General features: G+C 39.4%; 1 protein-coding gene across 12 annotated transcripts in view; it reads left to right on the plus strand.

Moving 5' to 3' along the window:
* Nucleotides 1-19027, plus strand: part of ASPH (aspartate beta-hydroxylase) — a 213776-nt gene that overhangs the window by 159552 nt on the left and 35197 nt on the right. For 11 of the 12 annotated variants that reach the window (XM_078072343.1, XM_036082466.2, XM_078072349.1 and 8 more), the window contains 3 exons: nt 4601-4699; nt 6761-6850; nt 11734-11871. In XM_078072343.1, coding sequence (XP_077928469.1) covers nt 4601-4699; nt 6761-6850; nt 11734-11871 — 327 coding nt within the window. The remainder of the gene's footprint in view (nt 1-4600; nt 4700-6760; nt 6851-11733; nt 11872-19027) is intronic. The other variant, XM_078072346.1, reaches the window with a different exon arrangement.

Raw genomic sequence — 19027 nt, forward strand, 5'->3', positions numbered from 1 at the left:
TCTTTCTAAATAAGTAAAAATCATTGTTGGTTCTCTTCCCGGGTTTTTTGTTTGTCTGTGTGTTTTGCGGCTCTGAGTTTCAGCGAGATTGCTTTACAGTGGTTTCATGCAGATTGCTGACACCTGTAGTTTTGGAGGGGGTCCTGCGTCCCCCTTTGCGTTAGCAGCAGGACGAGTGACCCAAGCCACCCGTGGTCTAGAGTCAAGCAATTTCCTGACTTTTCCGTCCACTCACTCCTCCCATATATCCATTCTCTTAGTCCACACATGTTTATTGAAGCCCACACACCCTAGCTTGGGAAATGGTAGTTAAGGAAATAAACATGTGCTGTGCCCTCATGGAGTTTCAGCCTGATCCCAAATCACAAATTTCTGTTAATTTTCCCTTCTGAATATCTTCCAAATCCCCTCCCTTTCTAACCCCCGCACTCATCATCTCTTGCCTAAACTAGGGTAGACTTATCCTGTGCAGGCTTGCTGTCCTCCAGCCTTCATCAACATAAAACACAAATCTGACCATGCCACCCTCGGCTTGGACTCCTCCCTGGCTTCCCCCCCCACAGCAGTGGTCTTCAGACACGTTCGGCTGCCTACCCTTCCGGTAAAACATACTCCAGCAAATACCTGCGATATGTGTGTTTAAGTATTTATGTATTATGTTTATGTAATAATATAGGATATACATTATATAATAATGTGTGCTGTACATTATAACAGGTACATGCCCCCAAAATAAGTTTTAAGATGAAGGAAGTATTTTAAATACTTTTAAATTTCATTTAATGGCAAAAAAAAAAAAAACCTAGTCACTAAAAACTTTCTCTTTTATTTATTGATTTAAACTTTTTGAAATTCTCTTTTCTGACTACAAAATTTAAGAGAAGCTTAATGCAGACAACAAGGGAAACAGATTAGCACAAAAGGCGGACATCATCTGCAGCCTCATTCTCACGTACAGACTACCATGATAAACATGTGGTATGTGTCCTTCTAGTCTCTTCCATACACAGAACACTTGTCTTTTTCAATTAAATTAGTATATATGAATCATATCATCGCAAGAATTTTTATAAGTAAATAAAAATTCTTCTAGAACGTAAGTTTTAGCAGCTTCCAAGCATTGATCTTAGGGCTGTATCATCACTAAGTAAACCACTATTGTTGGATAAGATATTTCTGATTATTTTGTTGTAATAAACAATGCTGTGGTGAACATATATGTGCATATAGCTTTATAAATTTTTTTATGGAAGTATAGTCGACACACAATGTTACAGCAGTTTCAGATGTACAACGTAGTGATTCGACAACTTGATCCAGGACGCTGTGCTCACCCCAAGTGTAGCCACCACCTGTCACCGTACAGCACTGTTACAATGCCACTGACTATATTCCCTATGCTGTCCCTTTCATCCAGGTGACTTATTCATCCCATAATGGGAGTCTTACCTCCCACTCGCCTTTGCCCATCTTGCCTATCCCTGCAGCCCTGTCCCCTGTGGCAGCCACCAGTCTGTTTTGTGTATTTAGGGGGCTGTTTCTGCTTTATTTTGTTTGTTTGTTTTGTTTTTCAGATTCAACATGTAAGTGAAATCGGTATTTGTCTTTCTCTGTCTAACGTCACTTAGCATAATACCGTCTAGGTCCATCCATGTTGTCACAAATGACAAGATCTCATTCTTATTCTTTTTTATGGCTGAGTAGTGTTCCATTGTGTATATATGGCATATCTTCTTCATGCATGCCTCATCATCAGTGGACACTTGGGCTGCTTCCATAGTTTGGCTACTGTAAGTAAGGCTGCAGTAAACATAGGGGGGCATATATCTGTTTGAATTAATGTTTTCATTTACTTTGGGTTAAATACCCTGGTAGTACCCAGTAGTGAAATTACTGGATCATGCGGTAAAAAAAAAAAATTGATATTTTGATAATATTTATATGCAATACTATTTGTGATTATATGATTTTTGGTTTTTTGCTGGTGCTGTGTCATGCAAAGAATTTGTGCCGAAAGCAGAAATGTCAGCTATACCAGTTTTTTGTCATTGTCTCTGCTGTGTGTGTGTATAAAGAGACAGAATCTGTATAATAATATTAATCTCAATTTGATTTTCTTAGAAATTTTATAAAGTCACTTGTCATGTCAGGAGGCTTTGTTGATTACCACTAGATAATACAAGCCACACATTCATTGTGCATCTATGTGTAAACTGTGATAAGCACAGGACCTTTTGTGATTTGCCTCCTGGCCCCTTTTTCTGGTCTCATTCCCTTTTGCTGTTCCTGGTCCATTATTCTTTTTTACTCACTTTCTCCTGTGCCTTGAATGCCTCCTCCCCCAGGGTCCCCCATCTTCCCTTTGCTTGGTGAACTCCTGTTTATCCCTAAACGCCTCTCAGACCTTGCTTTTGCCACACCAACCCTAGAGTGAGCTGGGTGCTCCTCCTCTTTACCCCCTGCATGCCTTGTGCCTATTGCCATGCCTACACTTAACCATATTGTATGACCACTGTGTGCTTGTGAATCTGTCTTCCTCCCTTGACTGAGACATCCCTTGAGAAAAGAGAGTATATTTCATTTATGTGTCTATGTCCAGACCCTAGAAGAGCTCTGTGTATTCTAAAATATCTGGCAAATGAATACATTTGTTAATTACTTGAGAGGATGATTGTCATCTGTGTATCTGCAATCATTGCAATAGGCCCCTCATAGTTTCGCTGGCAGAAACATGACTGGCCTCAATTCAGTTCAATTCCAGAAGTATTTATTGTGCTTTTGCTCAGCATCGAGCTCAGTTAACAGGTGCTTGGAAGGTGAAGAAGAAGCAGAGTCTGTGCTTTCAGAAATCTGGTTAGGAGGAAAGCCCAGCATGCACTCAACCATTCAGTTACTATAGCTTTCTTGATGACCTGCCATGTGCTGGGCACCATACTAAGCACTGGGGGATCAGCAGTGAGTGCAATAGACAAAATCCCTGCACAGCTTACATCTTAGTGGGAAAAATAAAAGGATGATAAGTCAAATGGTGATGAGCACTATGAAGAAAAGGAATCAGGATAAAGAAGTCAAAAGGGTGACTAGTGCACAGGGGATTGGTTCTGTTCTATATGGAATGGTTGGGGGTTGGCTTCACCAAGATGGTGACCTCTGAGTGAAGACTTCATGAAGGTGAAGGAGTGAGCCATTTGGATATCTGGGAGAAGAGTGTTTGAGGCAAAGGAGTATGCACATGCAAAGGTCCTGAGGCAGGGGTGCCTTTGACTTGCTGTGCAGCAGCAAGGAGTCCAGGGCACCTCAGGGCGGGCTTAGAAGAGGAGGCCAGAGAGGTAGAGAGGCCCAGCTCAAAGGAGGCCCAAAAGACTGTCCCTAGAACTTGGTCTTTTACTCTGATTGAAATGGAACCCATCTGGGTTCTGAACAGGGGAGAGATGGGGTCTGACTGAGGATTTAGTGAGCTCATTCAGGGTCCACTGTGGAGAATGGGCTACAGGATAGCAGGACTGGGGGTGCAAAAGGTCCACAGTTAAGAGGCTTGTGTGAGAACATAGGGGAGAGGTAACGAGATGGGAACCAGAATGGCAGTGGTGAATATGGTGGCAGGCGCATGATTCTGAATATATTTGGAAGGTAACGTTGACTGGATTTGTGAATGGATGAGGTACAGGACCACATAAAAACTGAAAAATTCTAAAGTATCAGGAGTGTGCACTGTGGGCTCTTCAAGGGGAGGGGGTCCCCTCTCCTGAACACTTGGTCCTGTGTAAGGAGCCCATGGTGGGTGCAACTCCCCTGTCCCACTCAGGCTGAAGGATGAAGAGAAGCCACAGGATATTCAGGATATCCATCTTTATATTCACTCAAATCTTCTTCATCTTTCACTTTTTTCCATGCATTAGTTTGTCTGTGCAGCTTCACAAGTTGAATGTTGTTGTTTTGATTTCCTACTGCTAATATTTAATTTAAAGACATTCTGCATAATTTATCTTTAATCATAATAAATGCATATGATAATAAACAGTGATTTGACTTATATTAAATATTTACTTGGGTTTTATCACAGAATATTGGATTTGCTCATCACTTTATCCTCGGTCCTTAAAATGGTCTGGGTGTTCAAGAAATTATTGTTAAATGAATGGATCATGATATATTACAAATGCAAATCTAAATTTGCTCTTATTTTAAGGTAATGTGTAAAGTAGGCATATAAACAAATATATGATAACCATTCAGAGTTGACTTTAAATACAACAAATTTAAAACCGTTTTTTACCCTGATCACTAACAAAATGTTGAGGTCATAAAGGTTGACAGATACTTTGCTGATTTGCATTGTTCAATCAGTGCTTTCATGGTCATTGCCTTTTCATTCATTTCTTCCTTCTCGAAAAACTGATGTATAGATGTGCAAGCATTTTGAGTTGACGAGGAATGGGAGCATTTAAACCTAATATTGCAATGAGACAAAACACTAGTGTTTTAAGCTGTGACATCATAATCCGCTCCAAGCACAGCAAAGCTAATTAAAATTTGTTTTGACAGCCATTTGTAGAATTTGTAATCAGTTACAATAGTTTTCTGTTTCCTTTGAGTTTAGGTTCTGAATGTGACACCGAACGACGGCTTTGCTAAAGTGCATTATGGCTTTATCCTGAAGGCGCAGAACAAAATTGCTGAGAGCATTCCCTATTTAAAGGTAACTGTCCCTGCCCTTCCTCTTTTTTCATCTTCCGATTCCTTTGAATCATTTGGACTCCCTTGATTATGCATTGTCAATTGATTGGCATGCACTGCTGAGTCTTTTCATCTTCAAAATGTACACCCTCTGACCATGACATTCATAGGCAGTGATTGAGAGTGTTGGATGTGGAAATGCCAACCATATGAGCAGAGATTATTTGGGAAAGACGTTCTGAAGAAATTCCTAAAACTGTAGTTATTAGTTTTATTTAAATGGGAAAGGTAGACCAAAATTACTAATATAAAATATAGGCAATGCATTAAATGTTCCTTTTACAGTTTAACTATACATTCAGTCTAGTTTGAACAGGACTCATGACAACCCACATGAACTACGGTAACAAATGTTGCCTGAATAGGTCAAACCCTAAAAAATGTGATAGCTCAAAATATTCAGATTAAAATATGCTGTCTTTTTTTATCTTGTATATCTAGTTGCAAATCCTTGCAGATGCACCAGAATCACACTTGGTCTAGCTAAGGGCTGTTCAACAGAACTTCCTGTCACAGTGAAAATGTCCTTTATTTGTATGCTTCAATATGGTAGCCACTGGCCACGTGTGCCTTTGGGCACCTGAAATGTGGCTAATATGATTGAGGAACTGGGTTTCTAGCTTTCATTTTAATTCATTTTAATCTAAATAGTGACGTGTACCTAGCAGCTACCATATTAGACAGGTGGATGATAGAATACTTGAGAGCTTTTTTTTTTTTTTAAGTAGCAGTATACATCACACTTCCATGATCTCTTTCTTTCACATGACTTAAATCAGAGATCTCAAATAGCAACCCACTGATTGCAAATAGCTTGCATATTTTATTTGGCCAGCACAGTTCTATTAAAAACAATTTTAATTGCTTGCTTTAGTTAAAAATCTGAGCGTTTTGTATAATCATGCAAATTTCTGATTTCTCTTGAAAGATCACATCTGGCCCACATCCCAGCACAGGAGAAGAGCAATGTTGTCCCCTTGAGGTGGCCTGCACACCACCCCCCCAGTCTGTCTCGGCTGTCACCGGGCATCTCTAAACCTTTACATTCCCTGCCAGGACCCTCTGGGCATATGGGTTTCTCTGATTGAAAGTGTTCCCCTTACATTTCCTTTGACATAATAAGGGACTAATAGTGCTCTCCCTGCTTCAGAGATGGGGAAACAGAGAGCTGGGTCTGTTAGTTAACCTGTCAGTCCCTGATCGCAGCTCTCCTCTCCTGAGTGATGCTATTCCTGTTCCTTGCTGGTACTTTCCAACATTATGCAAATAAAATTTCTCCCCAGTGAAGGTAATGGATTTCTAATGAAGAGCCCTGAAAATGCAGTTTTAGAAAGAATTTCTTGACATTTAGATATTTTTTTTTTACCTTTGTCCTCTTGCTTTTCTAAATGCATTCTCTTGCTTTAATATTTTTTCTCTCACTTTTTTGTTGTTGCTGTTGTTTATATACATTCGGTCTGTATGTGGGAGATGGGGTAGAAATCAGCTAAATGTTTTAGCATAGGATTTGTTTAATAACAACTACATTTTCAAAGAGTCCAGCTGGCTTTAATCCTATTGTAAGTTTTGTAAAAGATCTCATTAAAAGGTGAAGATACATTTGTTTCGAGTAGAAAGAAATATTATTTTCACTTGGGTCTCTATCACTTCAAACATCTTATGCACAACTAAACATTTTAGTTCAGGAATAAAAAGCCTCCAGATTTGGAGAGCAAAATAAATGGGTTAGATACCCAGTCAAGAAATTCTCTGGGATAGTGATCTGCAGAGATGATTCACATACTAATTTTCTGGTCTATTACATTGTTAACTAATGATAAATGTATTATTAAATTTAGCTTTATCACCTCTTTTTGCATTTGCATTCTAAATGTTGACCAGTAACCTAATTGCCAAACTTTAAATTGAGATGAATTTTTCTGGGCCTTAGATTTTTGTATGGTATATAAAAATGAAGTAAATCAATGAATTAAAGCTAGTATTTAATTTTTTTCATCAAATATGAACACTGTCCTTTTTACAGGAAGGAATAGAATCTGGGGATCCCGGCACTGATGATGGGAGGTTTTACTTCCACCTGGGGGATGCCATGCAGCGGGTTGGGAACAAAGAGGTAATGAACTTGTGAATTTTTTGTTCTCTTAACAGAGGGTAGAGTTGCAGGAGGGAGGCAGGTAACTCTAGGAGAAATTTATACTTGAAAAAATATTTTGAGCATACACTTTGAAGGTGGTGATTGAAACTGTTTAACTATTTAAACTTTTTTTCAAACAGCCCAACAACTCCTACAAGCCTAGAAAGAGTTTTTGGGATTTTTGACCTTTATAGTTTCTTTCAAGAAACTAGCTGAGTAATCATAAGAGCAGCCTCTCCCTTAGTACGTGTATATGTATGTGTGTGAGTGTGTGCGTGCACACGTGTGGGTCTGGGCGCATAAAGAGATAAGCATTGCCCTGAAAAAATATTTTTAAAATTATGAAATGAAAAGATATCTCTGAAGTTGCTTAAATATTTTAAAAATATTTTAACAGTATGCCTAGATTTGTTTTTATTTTATTTTTGGAATTTAAAAAGTAGTTATTTTAGAATGAACTCTTTGTTCAGCTGAGTCCTAAGCACGCACTGAACCCAGTGGTTAATTATGTAAATTACCTTCTGGTATTTAATACCAAGTTTCAGATGAATACCTGTAGCTCTAGTAATGACGGGTACTGACACGGAAAATGTACTAGCTAAAACAAGTTACGTGTTTTCTTTGTGATTATTGCTTTTTTTTTTTTTTTTCTGAATACCATGTCAGCTTCTTTAAACATAACATTAGATTATTATTAATCATGACATCCGTGTACTGAAGTTCCCAAATTGTCATGATCACCATCACTGTTGGTGGGGAGTGAACCCTACCTTTTCTCTTACATCATCACAGGGCTCTAGGCTGGGCTCTCCTTACAGACCTGGATAAAGGGGTGAAGTGAGACACTGAATCTTTGTAACCATTGCCTTCCATATATGTTGTAAAGTGCAGGCAGCAAGACAACACAGCTTCAGGTTTCTAAAATTAATAAGAACATGGAACCATCTGGACAAGTGAGGGTTCATAAGAGCAGGGGGGTTTGTGATGGGGTAATTGCCAGCGAGACACATGAACCAATTTGGGGTAAGAGAGATTTGGATGATTGACACTGTTTTCTTTATACATTACTGTGCATCTGTCCCTTTCCCCTCTAACCTATCAGTCAGTCAACTGGAATAAAATGAAGTATTAGAAGTGAAGAAGGGAAAATAACTTGCTGATTCGTTCTCATTTTTGTGTTCCTTCATTGTTTTAGATATAAATGCCTGGTACCTCCTTTGAGTGACAAGGATAAGAAAGATTTTGCTGTGGTATCTCACAGTGCATAAATGTTCATGTCTGATTGCTGTAAATGTAATTGTCACTAATTAATTTATCTTTGAACATCTTAGGGTCCAGGGCAAAGAGAGATAAAAGAAGTCTGCGATTTATTCTCACATCTTAGATGAAAACAGCCCTTACTTCAAGGGCAAAGAATCCACTACTAAACATTTGTTAGGGGCTTGGGATTTGAACCTAGGGGACTGTTCTATCAGCTTAATTATCATTAATATGCAAAGGACATCATAGTTCTTGAATTTAAAAAATTCACAAGGCTTCATCCTTACAGGAGAACAAAAATAAGCTTATAGGAGCCCCTTGTCCGGATATTCTCAATCTCGGGTATTGGTCTGTGAACGGACAGTCATGCTCTGAGTTTGCAAAGCGGGAAGCAGCCATCTTCCGTGTTCCGATGCATGGGGCTCTGCTCAGGCACCGAAAGAGAAGCAAACCCACAGCCTCTGTGCTGCAGAGGCTGACAATGAGATTGTTTTTGCAGAAGATTTTCCTAACAGGTTTGTTTCAAATGGACAGGAAGAGGGAGGGAGACACACCATGATGGTCTTGCAGCGGTTCAGCTGCAGCTGCTCCTGGGATTTCTAGAACCTGTAAACCCACAGCTCGTCTCCTACCCCGAGTCCAGATTCCCGTGTCTGCTGCCTGCTTAGTGTCCCCACACGAGAGGACAGCTCCCTTGTCTTCCCCTAAACCGTTGTTCTTCCTGGGCTCCGTCTCTCATTTGATGATATTGCCCCCTTCTCTCCAGTGAGGTCAGGACCAGGTTCGGGGGAGTCGGCTTCCTCAGCCTCTGGCTCCCATCCCACCTTCCCGCCTGCTCGCTCAGTGTAGCCCTTTGTCACCGTCCACCCTCAGGCATGGCTGGACGAGCCCAGCTGTTGTTTCTTGCTTGAGTCTTACTTTCTTCCAGGCCATCGTGTGTTCAAAAACCCTACAGTGCAAAATATACATAAAGCCGTATGTCCAAGGGATGGCACTCACGGTCTCCACAGTCCAGCGGCAGCCAGCCGTTGTCACAAGCGTGTCTTGTGCACTCCAGGCGGGACAGGCTCCAGCTGGGACCACACCTGACACACGGGGCCTGGGCTCTTCTGAGTGGAGATAGTTCTGTGGACATATTATTTCTGTGTAGTGAGTGTGTGTGTATTGTGTGTGTGTGTGTGTGTGTAACGCACACCTGGCGGTAATTTGAAGCATAGAAGACATTGATATAAAACACATGTAAGAAGGGATCCCCAGGTGATCTGTTTATTTTCATATCCTTGATTCGAGGCATAAAAGGGAAATAGTAAAGAGAGAATTTTCAGAAGATTCTAACTTGATCATTGATGTTCTAGCAATTTGTATTGTAAGAAAGCAATCTGACTGATTTTATTGGGTCCTCTGTATAATTGAAGATAATTTCTTAAAATTCCCAGCATATCATTGTCATGGTTTTGTGTCTTTAAAAGTTGAATAGCAGGGGCCTACAAAATGAAGGGTCCTCCTGGACTGACTTTGAGTGTGAGAAAAGACTTTGTAGATAGTTTAAACATGCCACTGTAAGCAAAGTGACTTGCCCAGGCATCCAGCATGGTGAATATTAGGTCCAGGGCTACATTCTGACTTCTGACTCCTGAACTAGAGCTGTGAGCTTTGCTGGTTTGGTTTTCCTATAGTATTTTTTTTCCCTCACTTTGACAGTGTGCTTTGTCCATAAAATGAATTGCTGCTGACTCAAAATAAGCATTCCAAAAAATCACCTGTGATAATTAATATTGTTGTTTATTTCCTATAGGAAATAAAATCCTAAATTTAAATTGGACAGAAATAACTTAAAAAGTCAAATAAATTTCAGAAGTAAAATGTTACTATTATTTTTTTAAATTCAGACAATGATTAGCCATTTTAAGTTTCTGGCTTTTTAAGAAACTCCTTTATGGCTACAACTTACATGTATTTCAAGGAAAACATAGAAGAATGATTAGTAGATACATTCTTGATTTGAGATATTATTGAGAAAGATAAATAAGAATATCACTTTTGATAGTTTTTTTCTTTTTTAATGACACAAAGATAGGAGGAGAGTGGAATAAGTTGCCAGAGCCCTGGGTTATAGTTCAAGATAATTTAGCCTTTTTAAACCTCAGTTTCAACATTTGTAAAAATGGACATATTTGAGGTTATTAGATCAAATGTGATTGCACATGGAAAAGTGAGTAGTAAACTGAAAAGTGTTACTGGAAATACGAAGTGGTATTGTTATCACACTTGACTTTTCTAATGAAGGAAATTTTGACTTAAGAATTTTAAGACTTTTAAAAGGTAATATTTTTTACATTTAATGTATATCTGGGGGGTGCCTGGATGGCTCAGTCATTTGGGCGTCCGACTCTTGGTTTCAACTCAGGTCATGATTTTGGGGTTGTGAGATGGAGCCCTGTATCAGGCTCCATGCTCAGCAGGGAGTCTGCTTGAGATTGTCTCCCTCTCCCTCTCCCCCTCCCCCCCCATGCTCACTCTCTCTCTCTCTCTCTGAAATAAATAAATCTTTAAAATTAATAATAATAAAAATAAAGTATATCTGGAGTTTTATGAAGATATTCTTTTGAATATCTTCTTAGTCCACCTGATATTAAATGCCTGTGTTTAATTGATCACAGTGTGTATTTGAAATCACTCTTCAAAAAGTCATCATTAGCTCAGACTTAGAGGCATGAGGGCGATACTATTAAGTACAGCACTGGAGCGTCATCCAACCTGAAGACAATGGAGTGAGTGTGTGCGGTGCAAGAACCTTGTGGGGAGGGCCCCTGGGGAGCATATGGTGAGGGTGTCACTGGAAGGAGACATATGGAGCAGCATACTCTGCAGCCAGCTGTCCCTGAAAAGGCTAGTCTTGGAGGCAAATCGTATCGTGTTACAACTAGCCTAAAGCCACAAATGTTATCCCTTGTGGCAGAAAAAAACAAAAATGAAAAGGAACCAAAATTCCCCTTTAAAAAGTCTAATATGGGCTCTTGCTATATTTATTGCCAGATCAGAATGATATTTCCTTTCTGTCTATTTAATTTAATGGAGGATTTATACTCTGTTACCTTGGGGCCGACTTCTGAAATGCAGACATGGGAAGAAGATATGTGTGAAAAGAAGTCACTTTTCCTTTTCACAATCCTATTCAGTAAATCAAATATCTTTGAAGAAATTATTAAAATCCTTTCCTTTTAAAGGAAACATAAGAGTAGAACTTGAGAAATGAAAGCTAAAAGATAAAATCCATTATAGTTTCTTAGATTATTTATCCACTTGACAAAGAAGTCCTTGACTCTGTGCTGGGCGCTCCGAGGAAGACCAAAATGAGTGCAGCACGAGTCCGCATTAGGAGAGCATAAAGCCTCAGAGGGAAAATAAAATGCAGACATGCATTTGTAAGAATAATATGTCATTATCAGAAACCCAGTCAAATAATGGCATTTTCACCAGTCTAACAAATTTGGGCACCTGACTAGCAAACTCTTTATTTAAATGTTACAAAAGTGATTCTCTATTTTTTAATTAATAGAAATGCTTCACGTGTACGTAGTTCAAGCTTTCTGTTCTTTCAGGCATATAAGTGGTACGAGCTTGGGCACAAGAGGGGCCATTTTGCATCTGTATGGCAGCGCTCTCTATACAACGTGCATGGACTGAAAGCGCAGCCGTGGTGGACCCCAAGAGAAACAGGCTACACAGAATTAGTGAAGGTGAGTGCTAACTTAGACTTCATCCTCACTAATCGTTGTCTTTTTCCTACTCAAAATCAGATAATGCTTACCACAGAGAGGAATGTCAGGGAGGAGATAGATTTTACATCCAGCGACATTTGCAAAAAGATTGCAAAAAGAATCTTTTCAACCCATTAGCCAAAAGTTCAGTTTAGATGGTGAAGAAAGGAAGTTTTCTTGAAGAGCAGTTCTCAAACATTTTGACTTTAGGTCCCCTTTACACTCTAAAAAATAGGGAGCACCCCAAGGAGTCTGTGTGTTTGGGGGGGCTATGTCTATCAATATGATTATTAGAAATTAAAAATAAAAGTAATATTTATGAATTCTTTAAAAATAACAAAAACCTCATTGCATGTTAATATAAATAACTTAAAAAATAACTTTAGGGGCGCCTGGGTGGCTCAGTTGGTTAGGCATCCAACTCCTGGTTTCGGCTCGGGTTGTGATCTCAGGGTCATGAGATTGAGCCCCACGTTGGGTTCTGTGCTCAGCGGGGAGTCTGCTGGAGATTCTCTCTCTCCCTCTGCCCCTCCCCCTGCTTGTTCTCTCTCTTTCTCTCTCTCTCTCTCTCAAAATAAGTAAGTAAATCTTATAAGTTAAAAAATAACTTTATTTTCAAAACAAAAAATGTAGTAAGAAAAGTGGAATGGTTTTATATTTTTACAAATCTCTTTGATGTCTGGCTTAATACAGGATAAGAATGTTCTCATATCTACTTCACATATACATCCATTAGAGTGGTGATAGTGTCATATGTCAAGTAGCGTCTGGAAAATTCCATTGTACACCATGAAAGATTAAGTATGAAAAGGGCAAATAACATCCTTATATTATTAAGAAAATAGTTTTGATCTTGCAGAACCCCTCAAAGGGTCTAGGAATCCGCTAGGTATCCCTGGACCACATTTTGAGAACCACTACTTCTGAGTGGATAGAAAAAAAAAAAAAGGCAAATATTTTTAGAACATGTTGTGGCAGATTTGTAGGATAAAGAAACTGAGTGATTCTAACAACTTAATGGCAAAACAAACAAACAAAACAAAAAAAACACAAGAGAAAAATTAGAAGTTTTTATTTTGGTAAATTAAATCCAAATGGTAAGAATGTCTACTTTGTAATTTTGGTAGAGACTGGTCGGAAGTTTATGATTGCTTTGGCAAGCTCTTTCTTCTTCTTAGATGTATTAATAAAGTGGGAGGTAAATTAACTCGTAGTTTTAATAAAAATGTAAATGTCATCCACCTTATAGGTTAGATGGGCCTCAGTGATCCAGCTTGAGAATCTAACTGCCATCTAGACATTGTTCGTATATAAGAAAACACATTCTCATGTTCAGACAGCTGATTTTACATCTCCGATGTGTGTTTTCCAATACCACCAAGCGGTTCTCCAGTTCTCAGAGGACACAGGCTGGGTGTCCTACAAATTTAACTCCGTTCTGACACTGTCTACCTAGAGGTGGCGTCAGGTTGCACGGGTTAAGGGGCTAGTCTCACAAGACTGCCCCCACCCCATTTCAGACACCAATTGCAAGTTCAGGTTGTCCCCTATGCTTCTGATTGGCTATGAATTGGAGGTGCCCACAACAAAGGATCAGAACAGTTAATAGCTATTGGCATGTTACTAGCGTTCCATTCAGTCACTAATAATGAGTCCAGCCCATCATTGTACCATTTGAAAATAGCTCCCAGGGCAAGGCCACTCGAGTTGGCAGGCCTCCATCAGCTCTCAGCAGGTTCCAAAAGTATGAGTGGTCCTAGAAATATATGGCTTTACCTTTTCATGCATCTGGTATAATTGAGAGTATCATCTCTTGCCCTGAGCCTCTTTTGAGGTGTTGATATAATATTGGATTTCCCTCCATTACAAAGCCCATTTGTTCATTCCCTTACTCCCAGCTACTGTTCCTCCTTCTCCTCATTTATGCTCAATATGTTTCCACTTTTGGAAAGGACATGAGGTTTGACCATTGTGCTGGTCTAGATTGCGGGCAGCAATCCTAGTCTAGCGAACACCTGCCCCGCTCATGCGGGTAGGGTGAAGTACAATAAGTAGGTGCAGAATTAAGAGGCCCATTCTTACCACTGGCAATGTAGCTACTACATTCACTTATCTGAGAGAGATGGGAAAGGAAGAGCAGAGTTACAAAATATTGATAATTTGGGGATCTGGGTGACAGATATATGGAAGTTAACACTGTTCTCTCTACTTTTAAGTGTTTTACATTTTTCAAAAAAAAATTTGTTTTGCTAAAGAACATCTTGAATAGAATATAAGATGTATAAGACTTCATTGAAGAATTTTTTTCTACTTGGGGAAAGAAAGTTTCAATGTAGTGTCAATTTACCTACATTGAATAAGTCTTTCTCGACCATACTTAATTTTGTATTTCATTGTAAAAGCACACTATAATCATCATAATCCAATTGTAAAGTAGGCTGCCATCAGTTAGACTTGAATATTTTATAAGTCAGAAAACCATGGTGTGGTGACCATGAACACAGATTGATTTAAAGAGGTTCTATATCCAAAGCAGAAATAGTACAGGAAAAACATCTTCCTGGATAAATCTCCTACAGTGAGCACTGACATGTCAGCAGTTCTTTCCATTGTAAAATTTCATCCTACATCAGATTGTATCACACTGAGCTCTTCTGATTCTCTTTCTACCATCTAATCTTCTTCTCCTGGTCTGTTTGTGAGTTTATTTCCCTACTGTGGCTTTTAGGATGCTTTCAAGTTCAAGTAACAGAAATGCAACTGGAACCTGGCTTAAGCAACAAGGAATTTGACGTGGGTGAAGGAAGCCCAGCCTAGCAGTAGGGCGGACTTCAGGGGTTGTGCACCCGGGTGGAAGGTTTTCTTGTTTCTGCACTTCCTCCCTGGTCAGCTCTGTCCTTGCACTTGCTTAAGTCAAGACGGCTGCCAGCAGCTCCTGGAATGGAAGGTTAGAAAGTATTTGAGAGCTTCATAACATTGTCGAGCCACCACACCAGGCCCAAATAGCCTTCCAGAAACCTCCTAGGAGACCTTGTCCTGGTGATCATAACCATGTCACATGGGCATTCACGATTACAAAGGAGTCTGAGAAACCAAGTAGCTAGCCACAGGCTGGGGCAGCAGGTTTCCAGTAGGAGAAAGAATGTACCTCTCCATCACCCAGGGAACAAAAATCTTTTCCTTCAGTCTGATTGAGCCAGTTAAGTCACATTTCCATTCTGGAAGAATTACTGGCAAGGGGCTATGAGATTATCTTTAAACCAATAGATCAACTCCTGAAGCCAGGAAAAGGTCAGATTTCTCTAAGTCCAGTGGAATACCTCAGGGGAAGTAAACACATGAACTAAATCAGGGTTCTGTTAGGAAGGAGGAAGAGGTACAATGGATGTTTGGAGAGTGACCTCCAGTGTTCAGTGTCCTTGCTAACTGGGGATATGCACTCAGATCCAAACACTGTTCTCTGCTCTCTGTTTTCCCTTTCTTGTCATTCATTTTCTAAAAAAAAACCTTTCCACTCTGGTTCAACTGCTGTTAAAGTTTCTTGTTAAAGTCTTCTTGTTAAAACCAAAGCTTTGCTCTCCAAATGGATTTTTCACTCATTCTGTTCTATCTCCAACAGACATTAACATTCATTGTGAAGGTTAATTCACCATGTAATCCCATGGCTAATACTCCTTTCCAACTTTATAATTTTGGTTAGAGATTCAGCTTTACCCAAAATTCCAGGTTTATTACTGTGTCCATATTTCTTGCCACTGCCCTGCCCTGTACTGTTTTTAATTTAGCCAAAATTCTTCCTCCCACCAGACCATCCCGTGTGATAGTCTCACCTCCCTTTACCACTTCCTTTTCTCCTTCTATCTCCTTCACAGCCAATTCCTGTTTATCCTTCAGATGTTAGAGAAGTGGTCATTTCTTTTGAGAGAATAAGTTAGCATGTATCCAAAAGCACCTTATACATTCTTTTTAAGCATTTATACTGTATTCTGATCACCTCTTTAGTTCAGTGTAGCCCCCTGAGGTCATATGCTCTAAGATAGCTGGGCCATGTTTGTCATATTCACAACTAGTACAGTATCTGATATATGGTAGGTGCTCATAAATGAGGTTTGTTGGTAGAAGTTTCTATAAAGTCTCTTTTCTCTAGTTGTTTCATAGATGTGTCAGAAGTCCCAGGGATATAAAAATCATACCACTAACATTTCTTACTTATAAGCAGTTGGCACAACATCCTTGTTGGCCTTCCCTGAATGTGGGGGAAATTCTCTTGTATTGCTACTGCACTGGGAGGGATGCCTAGAGAAGAAAAGATCCTCGGAGCGCCTGGTTGGCTCAGTCGTTAAGCATCTGCCTTAGGCTCAGATCATGATCCCAGGATCCTGGGATCGAGCCCCGCATCGGGCTCCCTGCTCAGTGGGAAGCCTGCTTCTCCCTCTCCCACTCCCCCCTGCTTGTGTTCCCTCTCTCGCTGTGTCTCTCTCTATCAAATAAATAAAAAATCTTTAAAAAAAAAAAAAAGAAAAGATCCTCTCTTTTTCTTCTTCCTCAAGGGCATTCTTCTTCCTCAAGGGCATTCTTTTCTAGAAATTTTTGCTGTATAATAGGGAAAGATATTTAGAGTGTCCAGAGTTCCTGTTGAAATTTCAAGTATTTAATTATGCTTATAAAATATTGGGGGATGGGGCAGGATTTGAGGATGGCAGAGGGAACATCTTTGTAACTGGGCCACTCCATAAAAGTGAGGAAAGCACTGAGAAAAATTGTCAAAATCAACATTTGCAGAGCTCTGTACATTAACCAAAGAGTTGCAGCAATTTGAGGAACATTTATTCAAGAAAATCTGCTAAGCCTCAGTAAGAACAGAAGGATTTGTGGGATAGTAACTTGACTTGCTCTCATCCATTCCTCCCCAGCTCCAGAGAGCCTTGAAAATTAGCAGTCTCACAACACTAGGTGTGAAGACCATGAAGACCACAGTCTTGTGGACATCAGTGTAAGCAGGTTAGGTATGGGGCTTTTTACAAAGTTTCATATCCAGAGCACTGTCACTGTTTGACCAACTTGTGCTGTTCAGAAAGCCCCATTCTCAGGACAGTGTTGTTATTTGACCTCACTCATAAGTATAGCTTTGTCCCAGGATGTTAGTCAAAAGGATTAGTGGCAATTTTTTAAATATTGGGGCAAATGAGAACCTGCCCACAGCAAGAAAAGGGCTTAATAAAGAAAATCTGATGAACAGGATGCCCATAAGGGGCTTTGAAAAGCTGACATATTCCTGGGGATGTCTATTCCAATGTATGTGTGCTGTGGGGTGCATGCCCAGGAAATGCCCAAAGGGGCCCCAGTGCTTCGCCTTTGGCTGACTCTGAGGCTCATCACAGGCAAGAAATGATGGCTAGAGCATAGTTTTAAACTGCCTGAGCATTGCAGGCATGCTCCAAAACTCACACAGAGCCTCTCAACAAAAAGAGGGAAGAGTTACTAGTTCAAGCAATTAAGGATATCTCTGACCATGCATTAGCTGACTATTAAGCTAACCAAGAAGAAGCTTTAGTGGTCATGCATGACAATAGAGTAAGAGACTTCACAGAATTAACCAAGAAAAGTCACTAAACAAACAAGTAGTGGCAACAACAAAAATCAGCAACAACAAATGCTGGGGAAGAGCAGATCACACAATAATAATAGTCTCAATGAAAATTACATATCACACATATTTGAGAAAGAGAGTGAGTGATGAGAGAGAGAGAGCATGGGTGGGGGAGAGGCAGAGGGAGAAGCAGACTCCCTGCTATTATTTATTATCTCAAATAAATAAATAAAATATAAAAAAAGGATATAGCTCACTTAATAGAGGATAATAATAAAGAAATAGAAACATAGAACAGAACCAAATGGAAAATCTAGAGCCACAGCATATAACACCTTCAGTGTAAAATCACCAGAGAGGCTCCACAGCAGATTTGATCTGATAGAGGAAATCATCAGTAAACTTGAAGATAGGTTGATTGAAAGTATTCATACTAAGGAACAGAAAGAAAAGAGAATGAAGGAAACAATGTGTGGGGGCACTGGCAAGTGTAACAATATATGCGTTATGGAGTCCTCAGAAGGAGAGAAGAAGGGGAGGTGGCAGAAAGAGTACTGAAAAGATAATGGCCAAAAACCTAGCAAATTAGATGAAAAACAGTACTCTACACATCCAGGAAGCTCAGTGAGCTTCAAGTAGGATAAACTTAAGAAACATACCTAGACACTTCTTAGTCAAACTGCCAAAAGGCAAAAACAAAGTGAGTCTTTTGAAAACACAGAGGACTCATTGTGGAAAAGGGATCCTCATTATGATTAACAGCTAATTTTTCATCAGAAACCATGGAGTCCAGGAGGCAGTGGGATGACATTTAAATAAAGAAAAAGGCTGTCAACCAAGAATTCTGATCTAGCAAAACGATCTCAAAAATAAAGGAGAAATTAAGACATTCCTAGAGAAATAAAAACTGGGAGAATTTCCCACTAGCAGACCTGCTCTACAATAAATACTAAACGCAGTTGTTCAGATTGAAATGAAAACACTAGATGGTAACATAAATCCACATGAAGGAAAATGGAGCATTACTAAAGATAACCACGTGGATAAACATAAAAGAGAGAGTACATTTTTTCCCTTGTCACTCTTTTCTTCTTACGTATGATTTTTAAAACTGCCAGAGGGTAGACATAGAAATCAGTGAAATAGAACTGAGAGTCCAGAAATAAACTCTTACATTTGTGATCAATTGCTTTTTGACAAGGGTGCCAAGACAATGCAATGGGAAGAGAATTGTCTTTTCACAAACTGTGCTGGGACAACTGGATATCCATATGCGAAAAAAATGAAGTTAGCTCATATGATACACTAAAATGAACTCAAAACGGAAATAGACCTAAATGTAAGAAATAAAACTATAACACTTGTAGAAGAAAACATAGAAGTGAGTCTTTATAACATTGAGTTAGGCAATTTTTTTTTTTTTTAGATATGACACCAAAAGCACAGTGACAAAGGCAAAATATATAAAGTAGATTTCATCAATCGTAAACTTTTGTGTTTCAAAGAACACAATAAAGTAAAACTAAAGTCCACAGAATGAGAAGT

Source organism: Halichoerus grypus, chromosome 5 (assembly GCF_964656455.1).
Source record: "Halichoerus grypus chromosome 5, mHalGry1.hap1.1, whole genome shotgun sequence".
Lineage (NCBI taxonomy): Eukaryota > Metazoa > Chordata > Mammalia > Carnivora > Phocidae > Halichoerus > Halichoerus grypus.